Genomic DNA, 22,700 nt, shown 5'->3' on the forward strand with positions numbered 1-22,700 from the left:
GCAGGGGCCAGTCTGGGCCCAGCTTGGTGCTGGCAGACTCCTCCCTCTTAGGTAAATGCCTGAAAGTGCAGCTCGCAGGCAGAGGGCCTGCAGGAGGGTGGAGGCTTAGCCTAGTAAGGCGGCTGCCCAGCCACCGCCCCGCATGGCAGGCCGGACACGGCCCCCCGAGGGCCCCCCAGCCCCGACATCCGTCCTTGTTGTTTCAGACTGTGGCCATTCAAGCAAATGCGAGATCACATCCCGGCGCCGTTGCCCTGATCCATGATGCCCGGCATCCTCTCAGGGGGCCCTGGTCACTTGCCTACCTCCTTTTATAAACGCCCTGTTCCCAGTTCCATTAGGTTGTTCCTGCTTTTATTGTTGATTTGCAGAAGCCCTTTGTGTATTTTGGAGGTGGGCCCCTTGTCAGCTACGATATTCCTCCGTCTGCAGCTTGATGGTCCCCCAATGGCATCTTTTGTCAAGCAGAAAGTGTTCATTTCGTCTTGAGCTAGGTGTCTCTCTAACCCTACGGGAGCAGAGGGCCGGGCCCCAGGTCACACATCTCAGAGGGTGAGACCCGCACCCGTGTCCTAAGCAGGGTGGCCCTGCTGTACCTCTCCAGGCACCGTCCTGCTCCTCCTGTCCTCAGAGGGCCTGCCCGGGCGAGACACGTCGCCGTGGTGAGCCTCAGTTTATTCGTGCCAGTGGCACACCACCTGCCCTCTGGGACATCCTGGGGCTTCACGATGGAATAATGGAAACGTGGTGCTCAGAGTTGGCTTTCAATGAATGCCACCTTGTGGGACTGTTCAGATCCTCAGCAAGAGGCTAAGAAAAAACACAGCCAACTGTTCCAAATGTTATTTTCACGGCAGGCCTGGTGGTTTTCCTGTCTCAGCAAAAGTTCCAACAGGTTCTTTCAACATTTACTTAACCGTGCTGGGCACGGCTGGGGGCTGAAGCCTGCCCCCCTAGTGACAGGATAAATTAGGTCTCAGCAAAATGAAAGTTCAAGTTGGAAGAGTACAGAGATGGACCAAACAGAACAAAACCAGTAACACGGTCCAGAGACTGCGGCTAAAACCAATCACCCCGAGCCCCGCACGAATCTCCCCGTGGCCACCCCACCGGCCACCTGGCCCGGATCCTGCACACACCCGGCCACTCTTCTCTCCCTCTCCTCCTCACCACCCGGGGCTTCCTCCAGAGTGCAGCCTACACCTGCCCCAGCACCTGCCCTCACGCTACTTGCTCAGGCTCTTCAGGTGTGTCCTTCCCCGCGGGGCCGTGAGTTCCACCTTCTGGGACACACCCCCCCACATATGTGAGCATGTACCCTGTGTATGGTCACAGCCATGGGCTGAGGGGGGGCGGCCGTACAGGTACAGGTGGGCACACACCGCGTGCGTGCCTTCCCCCGGAACACACATCTGTACACGCACAGCAAAAGGTCAATTCTATGTATTAGATGAATAGGTGTAAGTGTATCAAGTAACCGCCCCACCCCCTGCACCTCACCTTGCACACACACAGTGGAATACCCGTCAGCCATACAAAAGGAGGAGGTCTTGCTATTTGCGATGACCTGGATGAAGCTAGGTGTCGGTTGTTTTTTTTTGTTTTGTTTTTTTAAAGATTGTATTTACTTATACAGGAGACACAGAGACACAGGCAGAGGCAGAAGCAGGCTCCCTGCAGGGATCCTGATGCGGGACTCGATCCCAGGACCCCGGGGTCACGCCCTGGGCGAAGACGCTCACCCACGGAGCCACCCGGGCGTCCCGAAGCTGGAGGGTGTTAACGCTAAGTGAAAACAAGTCAGAGAAAGACAAACACCATATGATTCCACTTATTTATGTGAATCCACAAAAATAGATGAATAAACAAACTGAAAACAGAATCAGCCCTGTGAACACAGACCTGTTCAAACTGGTGGTTGCCAGGGCGGGGGTGGGCAGAGTAGGGAAGGGGACGGAGACGGATAAAGCCCCGGCTGTGAAGCAGTGGGGCGCAGGGCCGGGAAGGGCCGCGTGGGGAGGGTGGCCAGTGAGATCGCCGTGGCGCTGCGCGGGGAGGAGGGACCACGCTCAGATGGCGAGCACGGAGTCACGCACAGACCGTGTGACCCACGTGGTACACCCGACACCGATCGTGTACCCCAACTACACTATCTTCAAGTCAACATAATGAAGTCTTTTAAACGTCTGCCCCTCTAGTGAGGAGAGTGAGGTGTTGCCTCACCGGACATCTACCGGCAGCTGCAGCCTCGCACGGGCCGTGGTTCTGCGCACGGTCTTCCCGGTCCCCGGACCCATCCTTTCCTTTGCGCGGCTCCGCTGCCCTTCTGCACAGGCGCCCGACCCCGGTCCACACTGGCCCCGCGGCCCTGCGTCTGTGGTGTGTGCTTCCCGTGGGTCCTTCCACATTCGCCGTTTGTCTCCCGGCCTGTCCGCACCTCTGGGGAGAGAGAAGGCCGCCCGAGCCCGGGGCTGGGGCTGGGGCCAGGCGCCTCCTGAGACCTGCGCCACGGGGGGCAAATCCCCTTGTGCCGTGGGCAGATGGTGACTCCACAGGGACAGGAACTCAGGGGCAGGGGGAGGCGGAGGACAGAGGACCCAAGGTTCCCGGGGCCCACGGGCGTGCTCACAGCTCGCAGTGCCACGTGCAGGGGGCAATCTGGGCGTAACTCGGGCCCTGCTCACTCTCAGCAGCCCCACTTCACAGCTCAGGCAGGCACAGGGGGGGCAAGTCGGGGGGGGAGCAGCTCCAGGGAGCCTGGTCACCGCCACCTTGTGCACCCCGCCTGCCCCTCTGCCTTTGTCTCCCCACCAGGAGGGGCGCACCTTCAGGTCCCCTGTGCCCCTGGGCCGTGTGGCAGGCAGCCTCGGACTGGGATGTGTTTGCACAATCTCTCATCCCGATGTGCCCCGGGACCCCAAGTCTAGGAGGTCACCTGGGGCTGTGAGGACCCCACCTCCTGGAGTGTTGGGCCTGCAGGACCGCAGGTCACTTGTTCCTCCTGCCTGAGGCCCGGCTTCCTCCATTGTGCATCCAACATGGGGCTGGGCTGGGCTGGGCTGGGCCCACCGACACCGGAGTCCACAGGACCTTGCAGCTCAGTCCTGGGGCTCTACTGGCGGCAGGATCCGCCTTCTCTCTGTGCAGCATCTGCACCCCAATTCCCTCCCCCAAATGATCTAATGAACTGGGTGGGGGTGGGCAGCAGGAGAGCTGGCCCCAAGCAGGAACAGGGAGCTCTCTGCAAAGTGCAGGCAGGCCCCCCCCTCCCGCCCCCCGCCCCCGGCTCCAGGAGGGACGGCCTAGAGCCTCGCCCAGGCCCCTCGAAGCATTGGGCTGTCTCCAGGCAGGGTCAGCACAGCCTGCACGTTTCGGGAGGCGGGGGCAGCACTTCACCTGGCAGGGCCTGTTGGGTCCCGGCAAGGTCTGGCCCGTGCCACCTCTAGGGACCTGATGAGGGGTCTCTCAGGGCAGCCTCTCTCTCGCCAGCTGTGACTGGAAGACGAATGGAAATCCATGTCCCAGCCTTTCCCCACGCCCCGTGCCTGGCACTTCCGGAGGCCCCACTCTCCCCGCCCTGCCAGCCTGGCTGGGGGCGCCGGGAGCCCCCGAGGTGAGCGGAGCAGGCACTGGGCCCCACGCACAACCTCCCCGGGCTGCTGTCCTCCAGCAGGACCCAGGACTTGATTATTTTCAAAGTCCCTTGCGTATCCAATACACTTGTGTTTATTTAGATTCACGTATTCTTGAGTGCAGTTGATGCACGACAGCACAAGAGTGCCCAGGGTGTTAACGCTGTGCTCACCAGCGTCACTACCACGTCACTACCACGGCACCACACGCTCCCCAGTGCCACCGACTGTGCCGTTCATCCCCGCGGTCAGAAAGCCTGCGCCTCCCGCTCCCCTTCCCCATTCTGCTCACTGCCCCGCCCCAGCAGCCACCAGTGTGTCCTCTGTTTACAGGTCTGTGTCTTTTTGTTTATTCATTTGTTTTGTGTTCTAGATTCCACATACGCATGAAATCACGGCATTCATCTTTCTCTGACTTACTACACTTAGCATAACACCCTCTAGGTCCATCCACGGAGCTGCAAGACCTCGGCCTTTGTTACGGCTGAGTGATAATCCGTTACACACACGCAGCCCTTCCTTCCAGGTCTCGGCTACTGCAAATCATGCTGCAACAAACACGAGCTGCGTGCATCTTTTCCAATTAGTGTTCTTCCTTTCCTTTGGGTGAGTACCCAGTGGTGCGTGGTGCACTTGGCTGGATCACTTCTCACAGAACTAGAACAAATATCACTAACGTCTGTGTGGAACCACTAAAGACTCCCAACAGCCAAAGGTGCTCTTTCTTGAGAAAGAAGAACCAAGCTGGAGACATCGCAACCCCAAATTTCAACAATCCCACAAAGCCACCGTAATCAAAGCAGCGCAGTACCGGCACCGGAACAGACACCTGCGTCCATGGGAGCAAAGCGAGGCCAGAAATAAGCCCCTGCTTATATGGTCACCCAACCCTGGACAGGGCAGGGGCGGGTACACGGGGGGGACAAGACAGGCTCTTCCACAAATGGTGCTGGAGCACTGGACAGCCGCGTGCAGAACAGGGACACTGGGCCACTCTGCTACGCCGCACACAAAAATAAGTTCAGACCTAAATGTGAGGCAAGAAACCCTTTTCTAAACTCCTAGAAAAGAGCACCGGCGGTAGTGATTTCTCCAACATCAGACATGGCGACTTTTCCTAGATGTGTCTCCTGAAGCAAGAAAAATAAAAGCAAACATAAACTACTGGGACTTCACCAAAATAAAAAGCTTTCACACGGTGGAGACCACTGTCAGCAACGTGTAAAGGGCGGCCTACCGAATGGGAGAGGGTATCCGCAAATGACGTATTCAGTGAAGGGTGTGTGTCCAGAACACGTAAAGAACTTCTACAACTCAACAACAACCACAACACCCCAAATAACGTGATTCAAGAACACGCTGAGGACCTGAAGAGACGTTTCTCTAAAGATGCCCAGACGGCCAACAGAGAGATGCTCCACATCGCTCATCAGCAAGGGAAGGCAAATCACGATGCCGATGAGGAATCACCCCACACCTGTCAGAATGGCTAAAGTCAGAAACACAAGAAACAGGTGCTGGCGAGGCCGTGGAGAAAAGGAGCCCTTGTGCACTGTGGTGGGGACGCACGCTGCCGCAGCACCACGCACAAGTGCCACTTATTATCCAGGCGCTTCCTGAGCACGACTGCGTGGCAGCCACTGCTTGGCTACAAGCTGCCCCTCCGGTGCGCGGCCACTCACGGGCCAGGGGACTCTCCCTCCCTGCCACCGCCCCTCCCCAAGGGGTGATGCTCTTCGCCTGGAGGGCACTTGCCATTTCCAGGGCACCACATGCGCTCCCCCGAGTTACACCAGTGAGCCATACTTCTGAGCAGCTCACTTTCTGGCTCGTCGGGGTTAAGCATCATCCACACAACACGCGGCACCCGCAGATCTCACCGTGGGGCTGACACCCCCGCACTGACCTGAGCTGGGTGCAGGAGGTGGGTGCAGAGATGCTGCATCCACCTCCTTGGGGGCGGGAGTGGGGCAGTCACCCTTGCCCTTGGCCGAGGCTTTGCTTCTGCGGCCCCTCGGGGTCCATCTTCAGCCTCTGGAGAAACAAAGGGCCCTATTATCTGGGCGCCTCTCCTCAGCACTTTCTCCTGGCTCCAGGCGGAATTCACAGCGGTAAGATTTCTAAAATCACTAACGCTGCTTTTTAAAAAATGTGACTTGTTTTGGAAGCGTGCTCAGCCCAGCTGTCTGGTGTTTGTGCCAGAACTCAGAGGCCGGCCCCCCGCCCCGTCTCGGGTGGTATCCGGAGTCCTGAGAGGCCACAGGCACATCTCTGCTCGAACGGAGGGCCGGGCCAGAGCTGGCGTGAGGTGAACGCTGCCCCCACTCGGGAGGACACGAGGGCCAGGAGAGGGGACGGTCCCTTCAGAGGCCCCGACTGAAGTCCTGCCAGTGTGAAACTCGGGACAGTCTTCCTCTCGGGTCGCTTCCTGAGCCCCACACGTGTAGTTGGTCACGAGGTCTTGAAAGGGCTCCCTCTCGTTAGCATCCTCACATCCAAGAACCGGTAACTTCAGATCCCGAGGATCCCCCAACAGTTAACAGAATATTCCCCAAAGAACCCATCACGGCCATGGAGCGGACACCTTCCGCTCTGTACAAAGGTGCTTCCCCAGCTCCGGGGTCTGAGTGGGCACTGCCACCCACTGTCCCAGCGGCAGCCTGGCCACGGCTGGCAGGTCGGGGGGCACACGGGGCCAGCTACAGCCAGCACTGTCAGGACCCTGGCCCCACCTGGCCCGAGAAGCCCGTGGCAGGGGAAGTGGGGGGACGGCCCCCTCGAGGGTCCCAGAGCCTGGGGCCAGCTGTCCTCTGTTCACCTGTCCTTCCAGCCTGCCCACAAATCCCCGCTTCCACTCACAGGCTCTGGTGCGTAAGCTGCCTCCCGTCCTCACTGAGGAGTCTCCTTACCCTCAGCTGGGTCTCCAAGCAGCCCCAGGGGTTCCGGCCCAGCTGTGCCTCACCTTCTCACGTTCCACCCCTTGGCTGGCAGCTGGGCCTGACGTCAAGTGTGGCATAACTCCACGGCATTTCTTTTTTTTAAGATTTATTTATTTATTCATGAGAGACACAGAGAGAGAGGCAGAGACACAGGCAGAGGGAGAAGCAGGCTCCCAGCGGGCAGCCCGATGTGGGACTCAATCCCGGGATCATGACCTGAGCTGAAGGCAGGCGCTCCACCGCTGAGCCCCCCAGGCGTCCCACAGCATTTCTAAATGTGCCAGAGATGGGCACACGAGGCCCCATGATCAAGGCAAGGAGGTAGAAAAAATTAGAGGAAGTGTGTTTTTGCCACTGTCAATGAAGACACATGACTGACAACGGCAAGAGTCCGCACACGCACAGGACAAGCGGATGCTGCTGTCTCCTACCGTACTCGCCGCTTCCCCATGGGGATGGCCGAGGCGCAGCGAGACAAAGGGGGAGAAGGTGCAAATTCTGTCTCTGAGCCTCATGGCACCAGGAAGCTGCAGCTTCTGTGAAGGCAAAAGGTGGTCCAGGGCACAAATGCCTAACGGGTCTAACCGCGTGTGTCACACACACGGGGATTAGCACTCACACAGCTGCTGGGACAGACTCGCCCGGGATTCTAAGGCTCACACAGAGCTCCCCACTGCAGCCATGGAGTTCCCGTGCTCTGGTTCCCCTTCCTCCACCTCGGGCCACCCCCTCCTGCTGACAAGCAGAGGCCCAAGAACCAGGAGCCATGTCAGGGACCAAGGGCCTCGTCTGCCGACAAAGAAGGAGGCCCGACAGGTGAGGGGGGTTGGGCGGGGCCCACAGCTCCTTGGTGACACTCAACACAGGGGTCACTGCAGGGTCGCTGCGGGTCTGAGCCCCAGCCAGCCCCGACGCAAAACGGCACAAGCCACACAGGGCTGTTGAAAACCTCAACGGATGAGGACTGTAGGGTAACCCCAAAGAATTCACCCCCACACCTACCTGCTCCCCAGACACTTGTGGGCCTGTTCTGAGAAACCCACTTAGCAAACAGTAGAAACCGCTCGTGAATTAAGCTAAGCACCAAGAAAGCCGCTCTCAGAAGGCAGAGAGTGCGCAGCTCGCCTGTGAGGCAGCCTGTGCTTTGGGGCCCCGAGCCTCAGAGGAAGGGGCTTCCGACACAGCAGACCACACCTGTCCTGTCCTGTCTGGCAGGGACACTGGGCCGTAACCCGCTCTCGTGTGGGCCCAGGGCAGCTTGCCAGACTAGTTCTCCCAGGGCAGGGCAGGAGCACCGTCTAAGTGACAGACTGGAAGCCCGCACAGCACTCACGGGGACGCAGCAGAGGTGAGGGCTCCTCCAGGTTAGACCTTCATCTCTCTTCGGGCTACCAGGTGATGCTGTCGAGCGCGTTGTCCCGGGGGAGGTCAGCATGTGCTGAGCATCTACTCAGTGGCCCTGCTCATCTCTAAGATATGCGGAGCGCTGTAGTCCTGTGGCATGGGCGCTTCCTGGCCGAAGAAAACACTCTTCACTTTGACATCGACATGAAATAGAAATCTTAGTTTTTACAGCCATTATCTATAGCTGAGCTGGGCCAAAAAGAAAGTCAAAAATACCTTTTTCTCCCTTAGGTGTTACATCCTCTTTGAAATGGCCCAACATACACATTTCTCACAAGGAAGGCACCTCCGTCAGGGTCATTATCTAGCTGTCTTGAGTCTTCAAGCCTCGGGTCTCGCAACAGCAGCTGCTCTAGTGCTAGGGCAGGTGACCCGAGGCCCAGCTTGGGGGAGCGGGGGGGACCGTGCCAGGCGCATCTGCCCAGAGTAAGGTCTGACCAGCGTGCTGTGAGGAGGGCCACGTGCACACCCGACACCGCTGTCTAGCCCACACTTTGCAGGGGGTGAGCCCTCACAATTACTCGATACTGCATACGGGGAAAAGAGCGTAGTGTGTACTTGTAGGCTGACAAGTGTTTCACTCTCCATGCCAACACACACACACCCACACGTAAGCACAGAGACTTTCAGGGATTGTAACATTTGCTTGAAAATTCAAGAATTAAAATTACCCTGCAATGACGGCATCACTTTTTCTTTTAATTGAAGGACAAAAGTTGGTCACATTTAGAGATTAGCGGGCCTCATGCAGATATTTAAAACCATCCTTCTCTTTCTTGGTAACCACCTCCTAATTTCTAGTAATGTCCACAAGTTCTTTAGAGCCATCTGAAATTGTCCTTTGCGGAGCTCCACCACAGCAGTACAGTGCAGGCGTGAGCACACGCGCACACGCGCCCCTGGACGGCGTCTCACTGGATGTCATCATCATCAAACAGATCTTCAAAATCTACGTAAACAAACAAAACTACACGTTAACTAAGCACAAAGGTAAACTAAGAAAATAACTTCAAAATGAATTACATAATCATCCAAAATACAGAAAAAACAGTAAACAATCCAAATAAACGAGCTTTTCCAGACTCCATTTTATCCAGCAGAGGTCATACTGTCCTAGGGGCAGAGTAGTGCAGAAAGCGGCACCTTTAACCTATTTAGGTGACAATCTTAAGAAAATGCACACAGGCGGAGGCGAGGCCACTGAAGGCTGGCAGGCACTGGACGCCGCGCAAGCACGGGAACGCAGAGGGCAGGCGGGAGGAAGGTGCTAGAACTGAGCCACCCAAGAATGGTCGTCTTTAAGGGAGTCCAACCAACGGTCCCGCCTGAGAGACGGTCTGAGCCCTTTGTGCTGGAAGAAGCACCACACACTTGCGGCGTTCCGCTTACTGGGATGGGTCCCCTGCCTCAGCACTGGAGGACGCTGGATTCTCTTTGTCTATGGGTTTCCTAAACCCTCTACCACTGGCAGGCCTTGCTCTCACGACGGGGAAAGGAAACTAAGGGTCTCCTCATAGTCCCATGTTCAAACGGTGCAGGACAAACAGCTGGAAAGAGGTGTGGAGGGTCCCAGCCGCCTCTGCTCAGCAATGACACGGGGGTGGGGGGGGTGTCCCAGTGCAGCAGGGCTGACTCCCCGTCCCACAGCTCTGCACCTTTCTCCCCAGCCCCCAGCCCCAGCTCACACCCCCGCCCCCAGAGAAACTGCCCTCACAGCTGCCCCCCCCTCGTGCCTGGCCTACCATACAGTGAGTGAAGAGAGCACGCCCCAGGGGCCAGGGGGCAGAAGCCCCACCCTAGGCACTCCCGGCTAGTAAGCAGCTTCCTGAACACAGGGCACTGGCACAGCCTGACGGCCACGTGCTCCCTCCTCGTGAACTGTCGGTGGGTGGACCGATGCAGCACAAAGTCGTTCTGTGCTCCCTCCCTTTCCAGCCCTGACCAGAGAGAGGAGGGCCCCACGCTGGGCGGCCCAGGTCCCTCCCAGGTACCTTCCTGGCAGAATTAAAGGGCTGTTTTCAGAAACCATGTGCACCTGAACACTGGAACGCAGGCAAGTCTGTAAATCCAGAGGACCCGTGGGACCTTGAGGGAGATTACTGCATGTGATAGCAGGTCGGGTGCTGCTGGAGACCACCCTGCCCTGCCCGGGGAGAGGCCCCCTGAGATCACCTCACATGAGCGGGGCTTTCACATGGTGACTCTGGAGACCTTAGAGAAAGGCTGTCCCGTCCTCCAGGCTGGTGGCAGCCTGGGTGTCGCCTCAGGCGAGTGGCCGGCTCCCCGGGAAGACGGCACCTAAGCAAGCAGCCTGGCTTCTCTTTTTAGGCAACGACTTGCTGAAAAGACGCCAGATAAGAGAACGTGGACTCGGGCTCCAGCGGGGACTGGGCACATCAAAGCAGCACCCTGGATGAAAGAAGGATGATGGAAAACACCACGGGCTCTCCCAAGACGACCTATCTTGTGTCTTAGTAAGAATACAACCTGCAGGAACAGGGCCTTAGGAGACCCGAGGGCAGCAGGAGAAACACCCCCTGTAACGTGGGGAGGCTGTGAGAAGGTGTCACGCCCCCTTGGTTCTTCACTAGTGACTATCCAGGTTCTGGGTAACCAGCATCAAAGCTCTGAAGTACAACGAAGTCCTGCTTTCAGCGACAAGGGCGGGGAGAGCGGGTTGTGGCCGTGAAGGGAGCCCGGGGGCCAGAACCCAGCAACATGACACAGGGAAGGAAGGAAAACCAGCCGTCTCCTACGGCAGACGAGAAACCCCCCTGGGGTTCCCGCACCCGAGTCTCGGGTCACGACAACAGACCAGCCTCTGCCACGGGCTCAGGAGGCCAAAAGCGTGGCTACAGCGCAAGCTCGACCACCGGAACGCAAGACTGGGTCCAGTTTTATACTTTGTTTTCCTCCTGGGAAGCAGGGCTGACTGCCCAGGCTGCGGCGCCGCAAGGTATTCCACTGCCTCACACACCCGACGAACACTCGGGTCAGCCCTGGAATCCCCAACCCCCGCGTCCTCACCATTGAAAAAGTCTGCGTGAACTGCCTTCTCGTTGGCTGCCAAGTCCATCAGGAGCCCGGTGCTACCTCCGGCCTGGAAGGGAAAGGGGACACGGCGTCAGGGCTGCTTTCCGGGAGAGCAGGAAGGGGGGGGGGGGACAGCGCCCTACAGGACCCGGGGCCGCCCTGCAGCAGAGGCAGGCGGGCGAGGGGTGGAGAGGTGCCCCGGTCGGAGCCAGAGTTTCGTTTCAGGCCGAGGAAGTGGGCGAGAGGGGCGGCATCCCAGGGAATTACCTTGAAGGTCCCCTCGGGTCCTCGGGTCTTGGACGCCGTGTGCATCGCATCCCCGGGCTCCCCCTGCGTCTCACACAGCATCCTGCAGCCGCCCTGACCTGCCACCTCCCCGCAAACCCTGGGCGGGGTTCTAGCCCCCTACGGGGCGCCGCAGAGGCCCCGAGTCTGTGCGAACCCTGCGCCGCCGCCTGGGCCCTGGATCGCCCCCCGCTGCTGCGGAGCCTCCACCCACTTCCCTGGGGCCTCCCCGCGGGCCTGGGGTCCCGGCGCCTCGCGGGCCAGCGCGGCCGGGCAGGCGGAGGCCACACGGCGACGGGGGAGGGTCCCCGGGCCGCCCGCTCCCGCCTTTCCCGGCTCCGGAGTCGCCGGGCGGCTGCCCCTGGGCCTTTCCGCGGTCGTTCTCAGGAACCCAAACCCGAGACGTTTAAGAAAAAAAAAAAAAAAAAAAATCCCGGGATCCTCCGCCGCCTCTGCCCGCGGCCTCCCGCCCTGCCCCGGGCCACGCAGGCCACCCGCTCCCGGGCCGCGGCCCCTCTCGCCCCAGCCCCCAGCCCGCCCCCCGGGCCGCCTCCCAGCGCCGCCCCCGTGTCCCCGGGCGCCCGCCTGGCCGCCGCCTCCCGCCTCACCTCGTCCAGGTCCACGTAGGGCCCGGCGCCCTCGGGGAACATCTCGTCCACCGCCGGCTTCATCTCGCCGCCCGCGCGCCCGGCCCACTTCCGGCCCGCCCGACGCCTCTTCCGGTGCGCGCCGGCCGCGGCGGGTCTAGGCGCCGGAGGACCGCCGACTCTATGGTTCCCTCGGCGCCCGGAGCCCCTCCCGCCCCTGGGGCCCCCGCCTGGCCGCCGCCCCAGCCTGGCCGCCGCCGCCTCCCCGCCTCACCTCGTCCAGGTCCACGTAGGGCCCGGAGCCCTCGGGGAACATCTCGTCCACCACCGCCGGCTTCATCTCGCCGCCCGCGCCCCCGGCCCACTTCCGGCCCGCCCGACGCCTCTTCCGGTGCGCGCCGGCCGCGGCGGGTCTAGGCGCCGGAGGACCGCCGACTCTGTGGTTCCCTGGGCGCCCCGGGAGGGACCTGCGCGGGGAGGCGGGGAGGCGGGGTGGCCCCGGGCGCCGACGGCTCGGCCCCGACGGCCCAGCGCGCAGACCGGGCGAAGCCGCGCGCGAACGCGGGGGTCGGAGGGCCGGGGCGGGGCGGGGCCGGGCTATCCTGCGGTCCTGGGGGCGGCGGGGGGCGGGGGACACCGGGCGGGGGGGACGGGGGGGGAGGGGACACGGGGAGGGGGAGGGCACGGGGAAGGGGGAGGGTACGGGGCGGGGGACACGGGGGAGGGGGAGGGGGACACGGGGAAGGGGAGGGGACACGGGGAGGGGACACGGGGGAGGGGAGGGCACGGGGGGGAGGGGACACGGAGAGGGGGAGGGCACGGGGGGGACACGGGGGGAGGGGGACACGGGGAGGGGGAGGGGACACGGAGAGGGGGAGGGCACGGGGGGGACACGGGGGGAGGGGGGACACGGGGAGGGGGAGGGGACACGGAGAGGGGGAGGGCACGGGGGGAGGGGACACGGGGGAGGGGAGGGGACACGGGGAGGGGGAGGGCACGGGGGGGAGGGGACCCGGGGGAGGGGAGGGGACACGGGGAGGGGGAGGGCACGGGGGGGAGGGGACACGGGGAGGGGAGGGACACGGAGAGGGGGAGGGCACGGGGGGGACACGGGGGGAGGGGGGACACGGGGAGGGGGAGGGGACACGGAGGAGGGGGGAGGGCACGGGGCGGGGGACACGGGGAAGGGGGAGGACACGGGGGGGAGGGACACGGGGAAGGGGAGGGCACGGGGCGGGGGAGGGGACAACGGAGGGGAGAGGGCACGGGGGTGGGGGCGGGAGGACGGGGCCGGGAGGGGGATGGACACGGGGCTGGGGGGAGGCGGCGAGGGCGGCGATGGGGTGGGGGGAGCCCCCGGGGGGAGCCCCGCGGACCGAGGACAGGGGCGGGTGGTGGTGGTCAGGGGGCTCCGGGACTCCCGGGCCCCGCCCGCTGCAGGCACATGCCCGTGGGCCGCTGTGCACCGCGGTGAGCGATCCGTGCGCAGCACACGGAGACCCCGTGACTCTCCAGCACAGACCGCACCTCAGTGGCCAAGTGACCCGAGGAGCCCTTTCTCTGCAGCGGACACAGGAATGGCGAGAAGCCCAGGAAGGGTGCTCCGCCCCCGCAGCCTCGGGGAGATGCCGGAGGATCCACCTGACCTCCCTGGTTTACAACCCGGAGGGGGCGAGGAGGAGGAGCTGGGGAGGGGAGGGGAGGGCAGGGCCGGAGCGGTCAGTCGTGCACCGCCGGGGACTGTGACCCGGAGCAGCAGTGCGGAGCGGGTAGAACCGCCCTGCCAGCCCTGCCAGCCTCGGTGCCACTGGGGGACACACCTAGAGGACGTGGGGGCAGGCTCTGCTCGAGGCACTTGCACCCTGTGGTCAGGGCACCGTCATCCCCAGCAGCTCAAAGGTGGGAGCACCCCGTGCTCACTGACAAACGGGGAGAGCCGGATGTGTCCTCTACCTACTGCGCCCCATACAGAGGCTTCTCATTGACCCGAGGTGGCCGGCAGGGCGTGCGGCTTGTACGCTTGCCCCGGGGAGGCTCACCGCCTGCAGAGCTGCAGAGCTGCCACCCCAGACACCATGCCGGTGGCCTGCCTGTCCTCCCCCACCTCCCCCACCTCCAGAGTCCCCAGGGCATGTAGCCCGCTTCCTCCCACAGCCCCAGAGGAGTTGGCCACGGAGGAGTAGGCCACGCCTGCGCCCAGGTTTCAGGGACCCTCCCCTTACAGACGGAGGGCACCCAGCCCCTGGCCCTTCCCCACAGGCCAGGCTCCTGCCGCCCTGCTGTGAGCGGCCCTCAGGAGCACGCTGCGGGAAGGGGGGGCGGCAGGGGTCCCAGCGCGGGCGGCCGCTGAGGGTCCGGCTGCTGCACACCTCGGTGACCGAGGGCCGGGGCTCTGGGGTGTGGCCGCCTGGAATCTAGGTCCCGTCAACAAGTCAGGCAGCGCCCTGGTGTCTGTTTGCCTCAGTTTCCCCCCTGCACTCCAGGAGACCTGCAGCACCTCCCTCCGAGGGGCTGTGAGTTTAGGTAACAGGGTGACGTGTAAAGCACGGTCCTGAGTCAGGGCCCTGGAGCGCTTGTCACATAAGAAAGGGAACGTGGCCTGACTAGAGCCGTTCTTGAAAGAAAACCCGAAGGCTCGGTGCATCTCAAGTCGGGAATTTATTGAGCATGAGACTGGGGAGCCAGGTGGGCTCAGTCCTGCTGATAGGGGACATGGAACCCCAGGGTGGTCCCCAGGGGGAAGTGAGCAAAGAAGGTGCGTGCCAGGTCCTCAACCTGCGGGTAGGCCCCCAGGGCCTGGAAGTACTGCACGTAGTTCCAGAAGTCGGAAGTGGAGAAAGGCCAGTAGGGCATGGCGGGCGGCTCGGCATAGGGGCCTGAAAGACACGGCCGCCGCCGCCTCAGTGGCTGCCCCACCCGCCCTGCCCGAGCTGCCCCTCCGTGATGCCTCAGGGCAGGTGGCCGGTGGCCAGCAGTGCCCTGGCAGTGAAGGGGCCCTCCCAGCTGGGAGCCGGGACCTGGGCCACCCCCGGTCCTCTGTGGAAGTACCCGGAGCCTCGTTATCTGGGTGATGGCCTGGGTCTGCCTCTCAGCACTCCTGGTTGGGGGGGGGGGGACAGCTCAGGGACAGGAAAAGGGGGAGGGGGAGGGGGAGGGGGCGGGGAATCTGGCTCCCATCCTGGAGATGCTGGGCAGGGAGGGAACACCTCGGTGAGGGTGGGGGCACAGCCCGGGGGGGGGCTTTCCCCGGAGACCACAGCCCCAGCCCTGGAGTCCAGACGCCACTGCTCTGAGGCAGGACTCAGGTGGGGGGGCCCTGGGGTGAGTCCAACCCGAGGATGAGGAGGCCGAGCAAGCCTAGGACACCGGTCGCGGAGGGTTTGTGTCCCCAGGGGGCTGGAGGGCAGGGCCGGGGGAAGAGGCTCCTGACCCTCTGCCTGCATAGCTTGTCCTTGGCCTGACCCAGGCTCCTGCTTCATTGGCTCAGGACGGGGGCGGGGGGGCAGCCCCCACCCAGCCCCCACCCGGCTCCCTCTTCAGACCCCATCCCACCCAAACACACACAAGGAGAGAACAAGAAGACCATACGATACCTCCCTCCTCCTGCACCGGCTTGGCCCCTGCAGAGGAAGAGGAGGGCAGTCACCCTGGAGAGCCCCCCAGGCAGGACCCCCCGGCCCCCACACACCCGCTGCCTAGCGGCCAGGGGCACAGCAGCCGCCACTCACCCGCCAGAGGTCCCAGCAGGAGGCAGAGGGCCACCCCTGGCACCAAGCAGGCCTTCATCATGCCCACCAGCTGACGAAGCTCCCGTCCACCTGCAGCGGGAGGAGCCAGGGTGGGACCAGGCGCCCGGCAGCGCCCGCTTCTTCCCCCCAAGCCTCCCCACACCGGGCAGCTCCCTGGAAAACGGCTCTGGGAAGAGGTCGGGCTCTGAGGGTTCAGTTCCAGGAGCCTCAGACCGTCGTCCTGAGCCCAAGCCCCGGCCGTCTGGGTCCCTCCCTGTCGCGGCGCCCCCACATCTGCCCCTGCAGGGGTTACCTTGAGCTCCCGGGGCTCACCGCGGCCGCAGGGGGAAGGGGATGGGCTCTGCGGCCCAGCAGGCTCCTCTTTATAAGAGGCCAGGCCGAGGAGGCAGGCGTCCCCCTCCACCCTCCACCCTCGGGAGCGGAGCCGTCAAACTGAATATTTCATCCGCCACCGCCCGAGGACTGAGGGCTCCTGTGACCCTGCTGGCAGCACGATCTTGAGAGTTCGCTCCTGAGGATCGGATCCAAGGATCAGGCTGGGAGAAAAACACCGCTGCAGAGGCCCCTGCTGGGGTTTTCGGGACTGGAGTCAGCACGGGAACTGGAAGTCAACGCAGTGTCTTGTCCACCGGGAGAGAAACACGTCCTGAGCCTGACACCGGGGCTGAGATGCCCCCTTGCAGGACCAGCGTGATGGCTGAGCTGCCTCGGGGGACCCCTGGGGAGCCACCTGCCGACAGGACACCGCTGAGCAGAGGCCGTGAGGGAAGCGTGGGTGTCCAGTCCCCCCCCACCTCAGACCACAGCGTCCCTGCCGTGATCCAGCCCGTCGTTGGGAAGGCAGGTGTTCCAGCCCCAGGGACGCCGTGGCCCACATCCAGGCTCCGTGGTCAGTGCTCTGATACACCTCGGGGCCCGTCACCCACGGAATCCACGCAGCTGCGGTGCACGGCGTGCCGTCTGGCTGGCCGCTGAGTGGCAGGGGACAGGGCCTAGGTGGCAGATCCAACCAACAAGCCCCTGGTCCCCCCAAGCCTTTGGCCACCTGCCTGGACCGGGGACCACAGGTCTGGCATCTCAGCCTCCTGCGTGGGCAAGTTTTGTGCAAACACAGACAGAGCCACTCGCCGTCACCCTGAGAATCCACTCTCGTCCACGGGGGCCCCTGGCCAACACTCAGTATCACCTCCACCCTAACCCTCCCCATATATGGCCCCTGGGCTGCGGGCAACACAAATGGTCCTATGCAGAGCCTCCTGGGGACACACTTCGCCCCTCAGCTTCTAAGTCACATCTGAGCCTCAGGGTCTCGTCACGGATCTGGAAACAGAGTCACGGGTGGTCCCGAGGAGAATCAACAGCCCCCCGCGGATGACTACTTTGTGGGGGGAACTACAGGTTCTCCAGGCAAGGGGGGCTAACCCGCCAGAGGGGGAGGAAGGGCGCTTCTGGCAAAGGACACCCTGCAGAATGTCGGGGCTCAGGTCTTCACCTTCAGAATCTCCCCACATGTCCCCATCCAAGTGACGGGGCTCCTTCTTGCCCAACAATACCCGGCCCCCCGCAAAAGATGGCCCCAGAGATCAGGAATTCAACTTGCCTTGTGATGCAGCCACCCACCAGATCAAATCTTCTTGGGTTTGCTTTGTGCTTTTTCAGATACTGGAATCTGTGCTTGCAAGAGATACTGGACTCTTGTAGGGCAGCTGCGTCAGGGTCCCCGGGCCCACCCGGCTCGGGGACCTCGAGGACCCCTGGACTTCCCAGAGGCCGCGCCCCTGCTGGGGCTGGTGCAGTGCAGGGGAGGGGGGAGCAGGGAGCAGGGGGCAGCTCCCAGGCCCTCCCCGTGGGCTCACACAGGCCACCACTGGGTGTGACGACGTGGGAGGTGCCGTCTGCGGGGGAGCCCGTGGAGCTGCGGCACCCAGGGTACCCGCCGGGGACGGGGCACAGGGTCCCTCTGCCCGCTGGAGACTCGGGTGCTCAGCCTGAACCACGCTGCTCGGGCGATGGCAGCGGCGGGGCCCTCGGACCCCTGAGGGTGCTGGGAGCCCTCCCGGGGGCCAGCCGGGGCGGGGGACGGACCTGCAGGTGGACCCCCCCTCTGCATAGCACAGACGCTTTTTGGCTCTTCACCTGCCCCCTGAGCTGGGAATTTTAAGCCCTGAGCTCCTGATTTTATTTCCCCACACTCTCCGGTTGGCAACCAGCCCCACAGCCCGCACCGCGTATCCCGTCCAGGTGGTCTGTGGCGGGAGCCGCCCGGTCACCCAGAGCCTGGCCCTCTGCAGCCCCTCGGCCGCACGGCCTCCAGCGCCCGCATCCTGCGGACGGCACCGCTGTCAGGCCGAGAACGGATTCCCGATTCCACCCGGAGCCTCGTCCCCTGGGCCCTCCTGGCTCCCGCATGCCGCCCACACGGGGGACGCGGGGTTTGGTGCAGAGCCAGACCTCATACAGCGTGGGGCGCCCGCCGGGCGAGTGGGGCTCCCCTGCCCTCCGCGTGGCCCGCTTGTCTGTGGGGGCGCCGCCCAGCGCCGTGGGGGCTGAGACCTCCGTGTCCGGGGCGGCTGACAGGGCTGGGCAGCGCGCGGGGGGCAGTGAGGACCCGCCGGACGGGCCGCAGAGGGCAGGGGCGCATCGTCCAGCTCCGGCCGCCCCCGATGTGCAACCAATCACTCCTCTGATGTCAGGAGAAAGGAAAGAGAATGACAAATACTGTATCTTTATAACTGTTTCCTTATTTTAAAAAACTACCTGAAAAAAACCTGCAAGGAATGAGCAGTGATGGTACTGGGTGGTGGGGCGACGGGTGGGGTTTTTCTTCTTTCTGGACATACATATATTCCTTAATTTATTACTTTTATGTACGGAGGAAAAACCTGTGAAACCACCACCCGTTGCTCCCTGTTACTAAGCATTGTGATCCGCCGCCCTGGGCCAATCCCCCAGGTCTTCCACAACCAAATCACTACCCCACGTTCACCACAGACCTTTTCTCCCTGAGTCCTTCAAGCCCCTCTCCCTTACTGGCCTGTACACACACCTTCCCTGGATCCACCTGGAGGGCCCCACCTGGAGAACTCTACTTGGAGAACCCCACCTAGAGGACCCTACCTGAAAAGCCCCACCAGGGGAACCCCACCTGTAGCACTCCACCTGCAGGACCCCACCTGTAGAGCCCCACCTAGAAGACTCCACTTGGAGAGCCCCACCTGGAGAACTCTACCTGGAGAGTCCCACCTAGAGGACCCCACCTGGAGGGCCCCACTTAGAGCATCCCACCTGGAGAGCCCCACCTGGAGAACCCTACCTAGAGGACCCCACCTAGAGGACCCCATCTGGAGGACCTCACCTGGAGAGCCCCACCTGGAGGACCCCACCTGGAGAGCCCCACCTGGAGGACCACACCTGGAGAGCCCCACCTAGAGGACCCCACCTAGAGGACCCTACCTGGAGAGCCCCAGCAGGGCAACTCCACCTGTAGCACTCCACCTGCAGGACCCCACCTGTAGAGCCCCACCTAGAAGACTCCAGTTGGAGAGCCCCACCTGGAGAACTCTACCTGGAGAGTCCCATCTAGAGGACCCCACCTGGAGGGCCCCACCTAAAGGACTTCACCTGGAGAGCCCCACTTAGAGCATCCCACCTGGAGAGCCCCACCTGGAGAACCCTATCTAGAGGACCCCATCTGGAGGACCCCACCTGGAGAGACCCACCTGGAGGACCCCACTTAGAGGACCCCACCTAGAGGACCCCACCTAGAGGACCTCACCTGGAGAGCCCCACCTAGAGGACCCTACCTGGAGAGTCCCACTTGGAGGACCCCACCTGTAGAGCCCCACCTAGAAGACTCCACTTGGAGAGCCCCACCTGGAGAACTCTACCTGGAGAGTCCCACCTAGAAGACCTCACCTGGAGGGCCCCACCTGGAGAGACCCACCTGGAGGACCCCACTTAGAGGACCCCACCTATAGGACCCCACCTAGAGGACCTCACCTGGAGAGCCCCACCTAGAGGACCCTACCTGGAGAGTCCCACTTAGAGCATCCCACCTGGAGAGCCCCACCTGGAGAACCCTACCTAGAGGACCCCACCTGGAGAGCCCCACCTAGAGGACCCCATCTGGAGGACCCCGCCTGGAGAGCCCCACCTGGAGAGACCTACCTGTAGGACCCCACCTATAGGACCCCACCTGGAGAGCCCCACCGGGAGGACCCCACCTAGAGGACCCCACCTGGAGAGCCCCACCTGGAGGACCCCACCTGGAGAGCCCCACCTAGAGGACCCTACCTGGAGAGCCCCACCTAGAGGACCCTACCTAGAGGACCCCATCTGGAGGACCCCACCTGGAGGACCCCACTTAGAGGACCCCACCTAGAGGACCCCACCTAGAGGACCTCACCTGGAGAGCCCCACCTAGAGGACCCTACCTGGAGAGCCCCACTTGGAGGACCCCACCTGGAGAGCCCCACCTAGAAGACTCCACTTGGAGAGCCCCACCTGGAGAACTCTACCTGGAGAGTCCCACCTAGAAGACCTCACCTGGAGGGCCCCACCTGAAGAGCCCCACTTAGAGCATCCCACCTGGAGAGCCCCACCTGGAGAACCCTACCTAGAGGACCCCACCTGGAGAGCCCCACCTAGAGGACCCCATCTGGAGGACCCCACCTGGAGAGCCCCACCTGGAGAGCCCCACCTGGAGAGACCTACCTGTAGGACCCCACCTATAGGACCCCACCTGGAGAGCCCTACCGGGAGGACCCCACCTAGAGGACCCCACCTGGAGAGCCCCACCTGGAGGACCCCACCTGGAGAGCCCCACCTAGAGGACCCTACCTGGAGAGCCCCACCTAGAGGACCCCACCTTGGAGACCAACTCGTCTGCCCCAGGACAAGGGCCCCTTCCCCCTCACCCAGCAGCCCCCCCACAGTGCCGCTCGTTGCAGCTCTGCACAGCCAGCCGTGGATTGTTCTTGTTCCAGGGGATCCCAGAGCAACGGTCCTCACCTTACGTGCAGGTCACCCAGGGGTCCTGTTAAATGCAAGTTCCGATTCAGCAGGTCGGGAGGGGAGCCTGGGAATCTGCATTCCTAACAAGCTCCCGAGACATGCCCGTGCCGCTGGCCCAGAGCAGGTTTAGGGTCTCGAGGCGTGGGCAGGTTCTCAACCTGGGCAGTGTCAGCGCGGCCTGAGGGGCACGTGTTAGCAGGCAGTGGCTGGGCTCCACCGCTCGGGTCCCGCCTCAGAGCTCGGGGCGTATGCGACCTGTTACCGGGTGCCAAGCAGGTTCAGGGCCCGGCTTTGGGGGCCACTGTCTAAAGCAGAGGTTCTAACCCTGACTGCACATCAGAAGCACCTGCAGAGCCGGGTTCACCCCGCCGGCTCCAAAGGCAGGAAGCCGCTAGGACGGGTCCAGGTGGGGCCCAGGTTGGAGTTGCCTGGGGTGGGACGCTGGACCTTGGTGGACACAGAGGACAAGGGTCGGCCTCCATGCTGACGGCAGAGAGAGGGGGCGGCTGCGGCCTCCGCCAGCGTGTGTGTGTGTCGGGGGGGGGGGGGCGGGGGGGGGGCAAGCTGGCCTGGAGCCTGCTGTCCTCTGCCTCTGCGCAGGTGACACCAGGGCACATCCTGCCAGGCCTGATGCTCCCGTTAGGCGGTCTCGGGCGCCCTCTGCCGTCCGACTCCGTTGCACCAAGCGTGGCCTCCTCGAGGTGGGTGACAGCTGCAGGTGTGGAGCCGGGCCCCCAGGGGGAGCCCCCAGGTCCCCGGAAGGACGGGCAGGACGTCCGAGGTCACAGCCCTGCCAGCTGTCCCAGCACGACCAGAGCCTTGTTCCTTATCCAGCCCTAAAGCCACCGGTCCTCCCATACTTGGGCTCCCCTGCCCGAGCCTTCGGGGGGGTTCCTCTTCCCCGACCCTCCCCGCAGCCACCATCAGCTCAGCTCCCTTCCGAGGCTTCACTTTGCTTCTGGAAGTGTCCACGTGCTGAGCCCGTCCAGCCTGGGAACCTCAGCCCCGGCTGCAGGCTTGCTCCCGGCTCCCTTCTGGCCAGCCCGCGCTGGGCTCTGGGCTCTGGGCTCTGGGCTCTGGGCTCTGGGCTCTGGGCTCTGGGCTCTGGCAGTGTGCACGGCTCAGCCCGGAGCTCCCCACCCCTGTCCCTCCCCGAGCCCAGGAACTTTGCCCCCCTGGGGCCTTGCCTTCCCCAGCACACGGTCAGTCACTCTGTCCCCTCCTCGGCCCCAGGAAGCGACACTGCCCTCGGCTTAGCCATGTGCCCCCCCCCCCCGCCGCGGCTCCTTGAAGATACCGGAGTGTCTCGGGTCTGGAGCACTCCCTGCGTCCCGAGGGGACAGCGCCGACGGGCTGAACACTCGGTGGTCGGTGCCCGGCCCGCGTCACCTGGTTAGCATCAGGGCCGCTCACGCAGCTGCGAATTCTGCAGAAGCACCTGCAAGGGGCGGGGATGCCGCTCACGCTCACGAATTCTGTTCCCAAATCCACAGTCTCTGACTGTACTTCTCATCTTTTAAGAAAAGGATTTAATTAAACATCGTAAAATCTAATGAACATGAAAAGAGTTTTGTGGGTGAAAACGAAGTTGCCTTGAAAGGCCCAGTCGAGGTGAATGTTGCTGGAAACTGCTGCCAGGGGGAGATGTGGCCTGGGCGAGGAGATGCTGAGATGGGGAGCCACGTCCCACCATCCGGAGCATCCGAGGAAACGCACACCTGCAATCACGGCGGGCGCCAGGGGGCGCCGTCCTCGCTGGAATCCCGGCGCCGGCCCGCGGGACAGACGGGTGGTCGGAGAAGGTACCGTGCAGAACTGAAACTAAAACGTGTAAAGCCCTTGGGGTGGTAGAAGGGGAGGAGGGCGGGGGGTGGGAGTGAATGGGTGACGGGCACTGGGTGTTATTCTGTATGTTAGTAAATTGAACACCAATAAAAAAAAAAAAATAAAAAAAAAAAAAAAAAAAAAGCCCTTTCGACTCTTCTAAAAACCATTCTTTCCTTTAGCTGATCTGTGGGAACTCCCGACCACGGCCCAGCTTGGTCCCTGAGAGGCCTC

At 62.9% G+C, this 22,700-nt stretch overlaps 2 protein-coding genes and 1 long non-coding RNA gene across 3 annotated transcripts; all 3 read right to left on the minus strand.

Annotated features, from left to right (window-relative positions):
* Positions 1-6,660: 6,660 nt before the first annotated feature.
* On the minus strand, positions 6,661-8,640 carry LOC140616329 (uncharacterized). The gene is made up of 3 exons (XR_012016866.1): positions 8,192-8,640; positions 7,905-8,083; positions 6,661-7,107 (listed from the first exon to the last, which is right to left on the minus strand). It is a non-coding gene; the product is annotated as an uncharacterized lncRNA (long non-coding RNA).
* A 13-nt stretch (positions 8,641-8,653) lies between these two features.
* COPS9 (COP9 signalosome subunit 9) lies at positions 8,654-12,058 on the minus strand. The gene is made up of 3 exons (XM_072796959.1): positions 11,902-12,058; positions 11,003-11,075; positions 8,654-8,924 (listed from the first exon to the last, which is right to left on the minus strand). Exons 1-3 carry the CDS (start codon positions 11,962-11,964, stop codon positions 8,887-8,889), a joined length of 174 nt encoding a protein of 57 aa, XP_072653060.1. The 5' UTR covers positions 11,965-12,058; the 3' UTR covers positions 8,654-8,886.
* Positions 12,059-14,525: 2,467 nt separating this feature from the next.
* On the minus strand, positions 14,526-16,059 carry OTOS (otospiralin). Its single transcript, XM_072796940.1, has 4 exons — positions 15,922-16,059; positions 15,609-15,698; positions 15,474-15,500; positions 14,526-14,756 (listed from the first exon to the last, which is right to left on the minus strand). The coding sequence occupies exons 2-4, from the start codon at positions 15,667-15,669 to the stop codon at positions 14,572-14,574; spliced, it is 273 nt and encodes a 90-aa protein (XP_072653041.1). The 5' UTR covers positions 15,670-15,698; positions 15,922-16,059; the 3' UTR covers positions 14,526-14,571.
* Positions 16,060-22,700: the final 6,641 nt, after the last annotated feature.

The sequence above is a fragment of the Canis lupus genome, chromosome 24 (assembly GCF_048164855.1).
Source record: "Canis lupus baileyi chromosome 24, mCanLup2.hap1, whole genome shotgun sequence".
Lineage (NCBI taxonomy): Eukaryota > Metazoa > Chordata > Mammalia > Carnivora > Canidae > Canis > Canis lupus.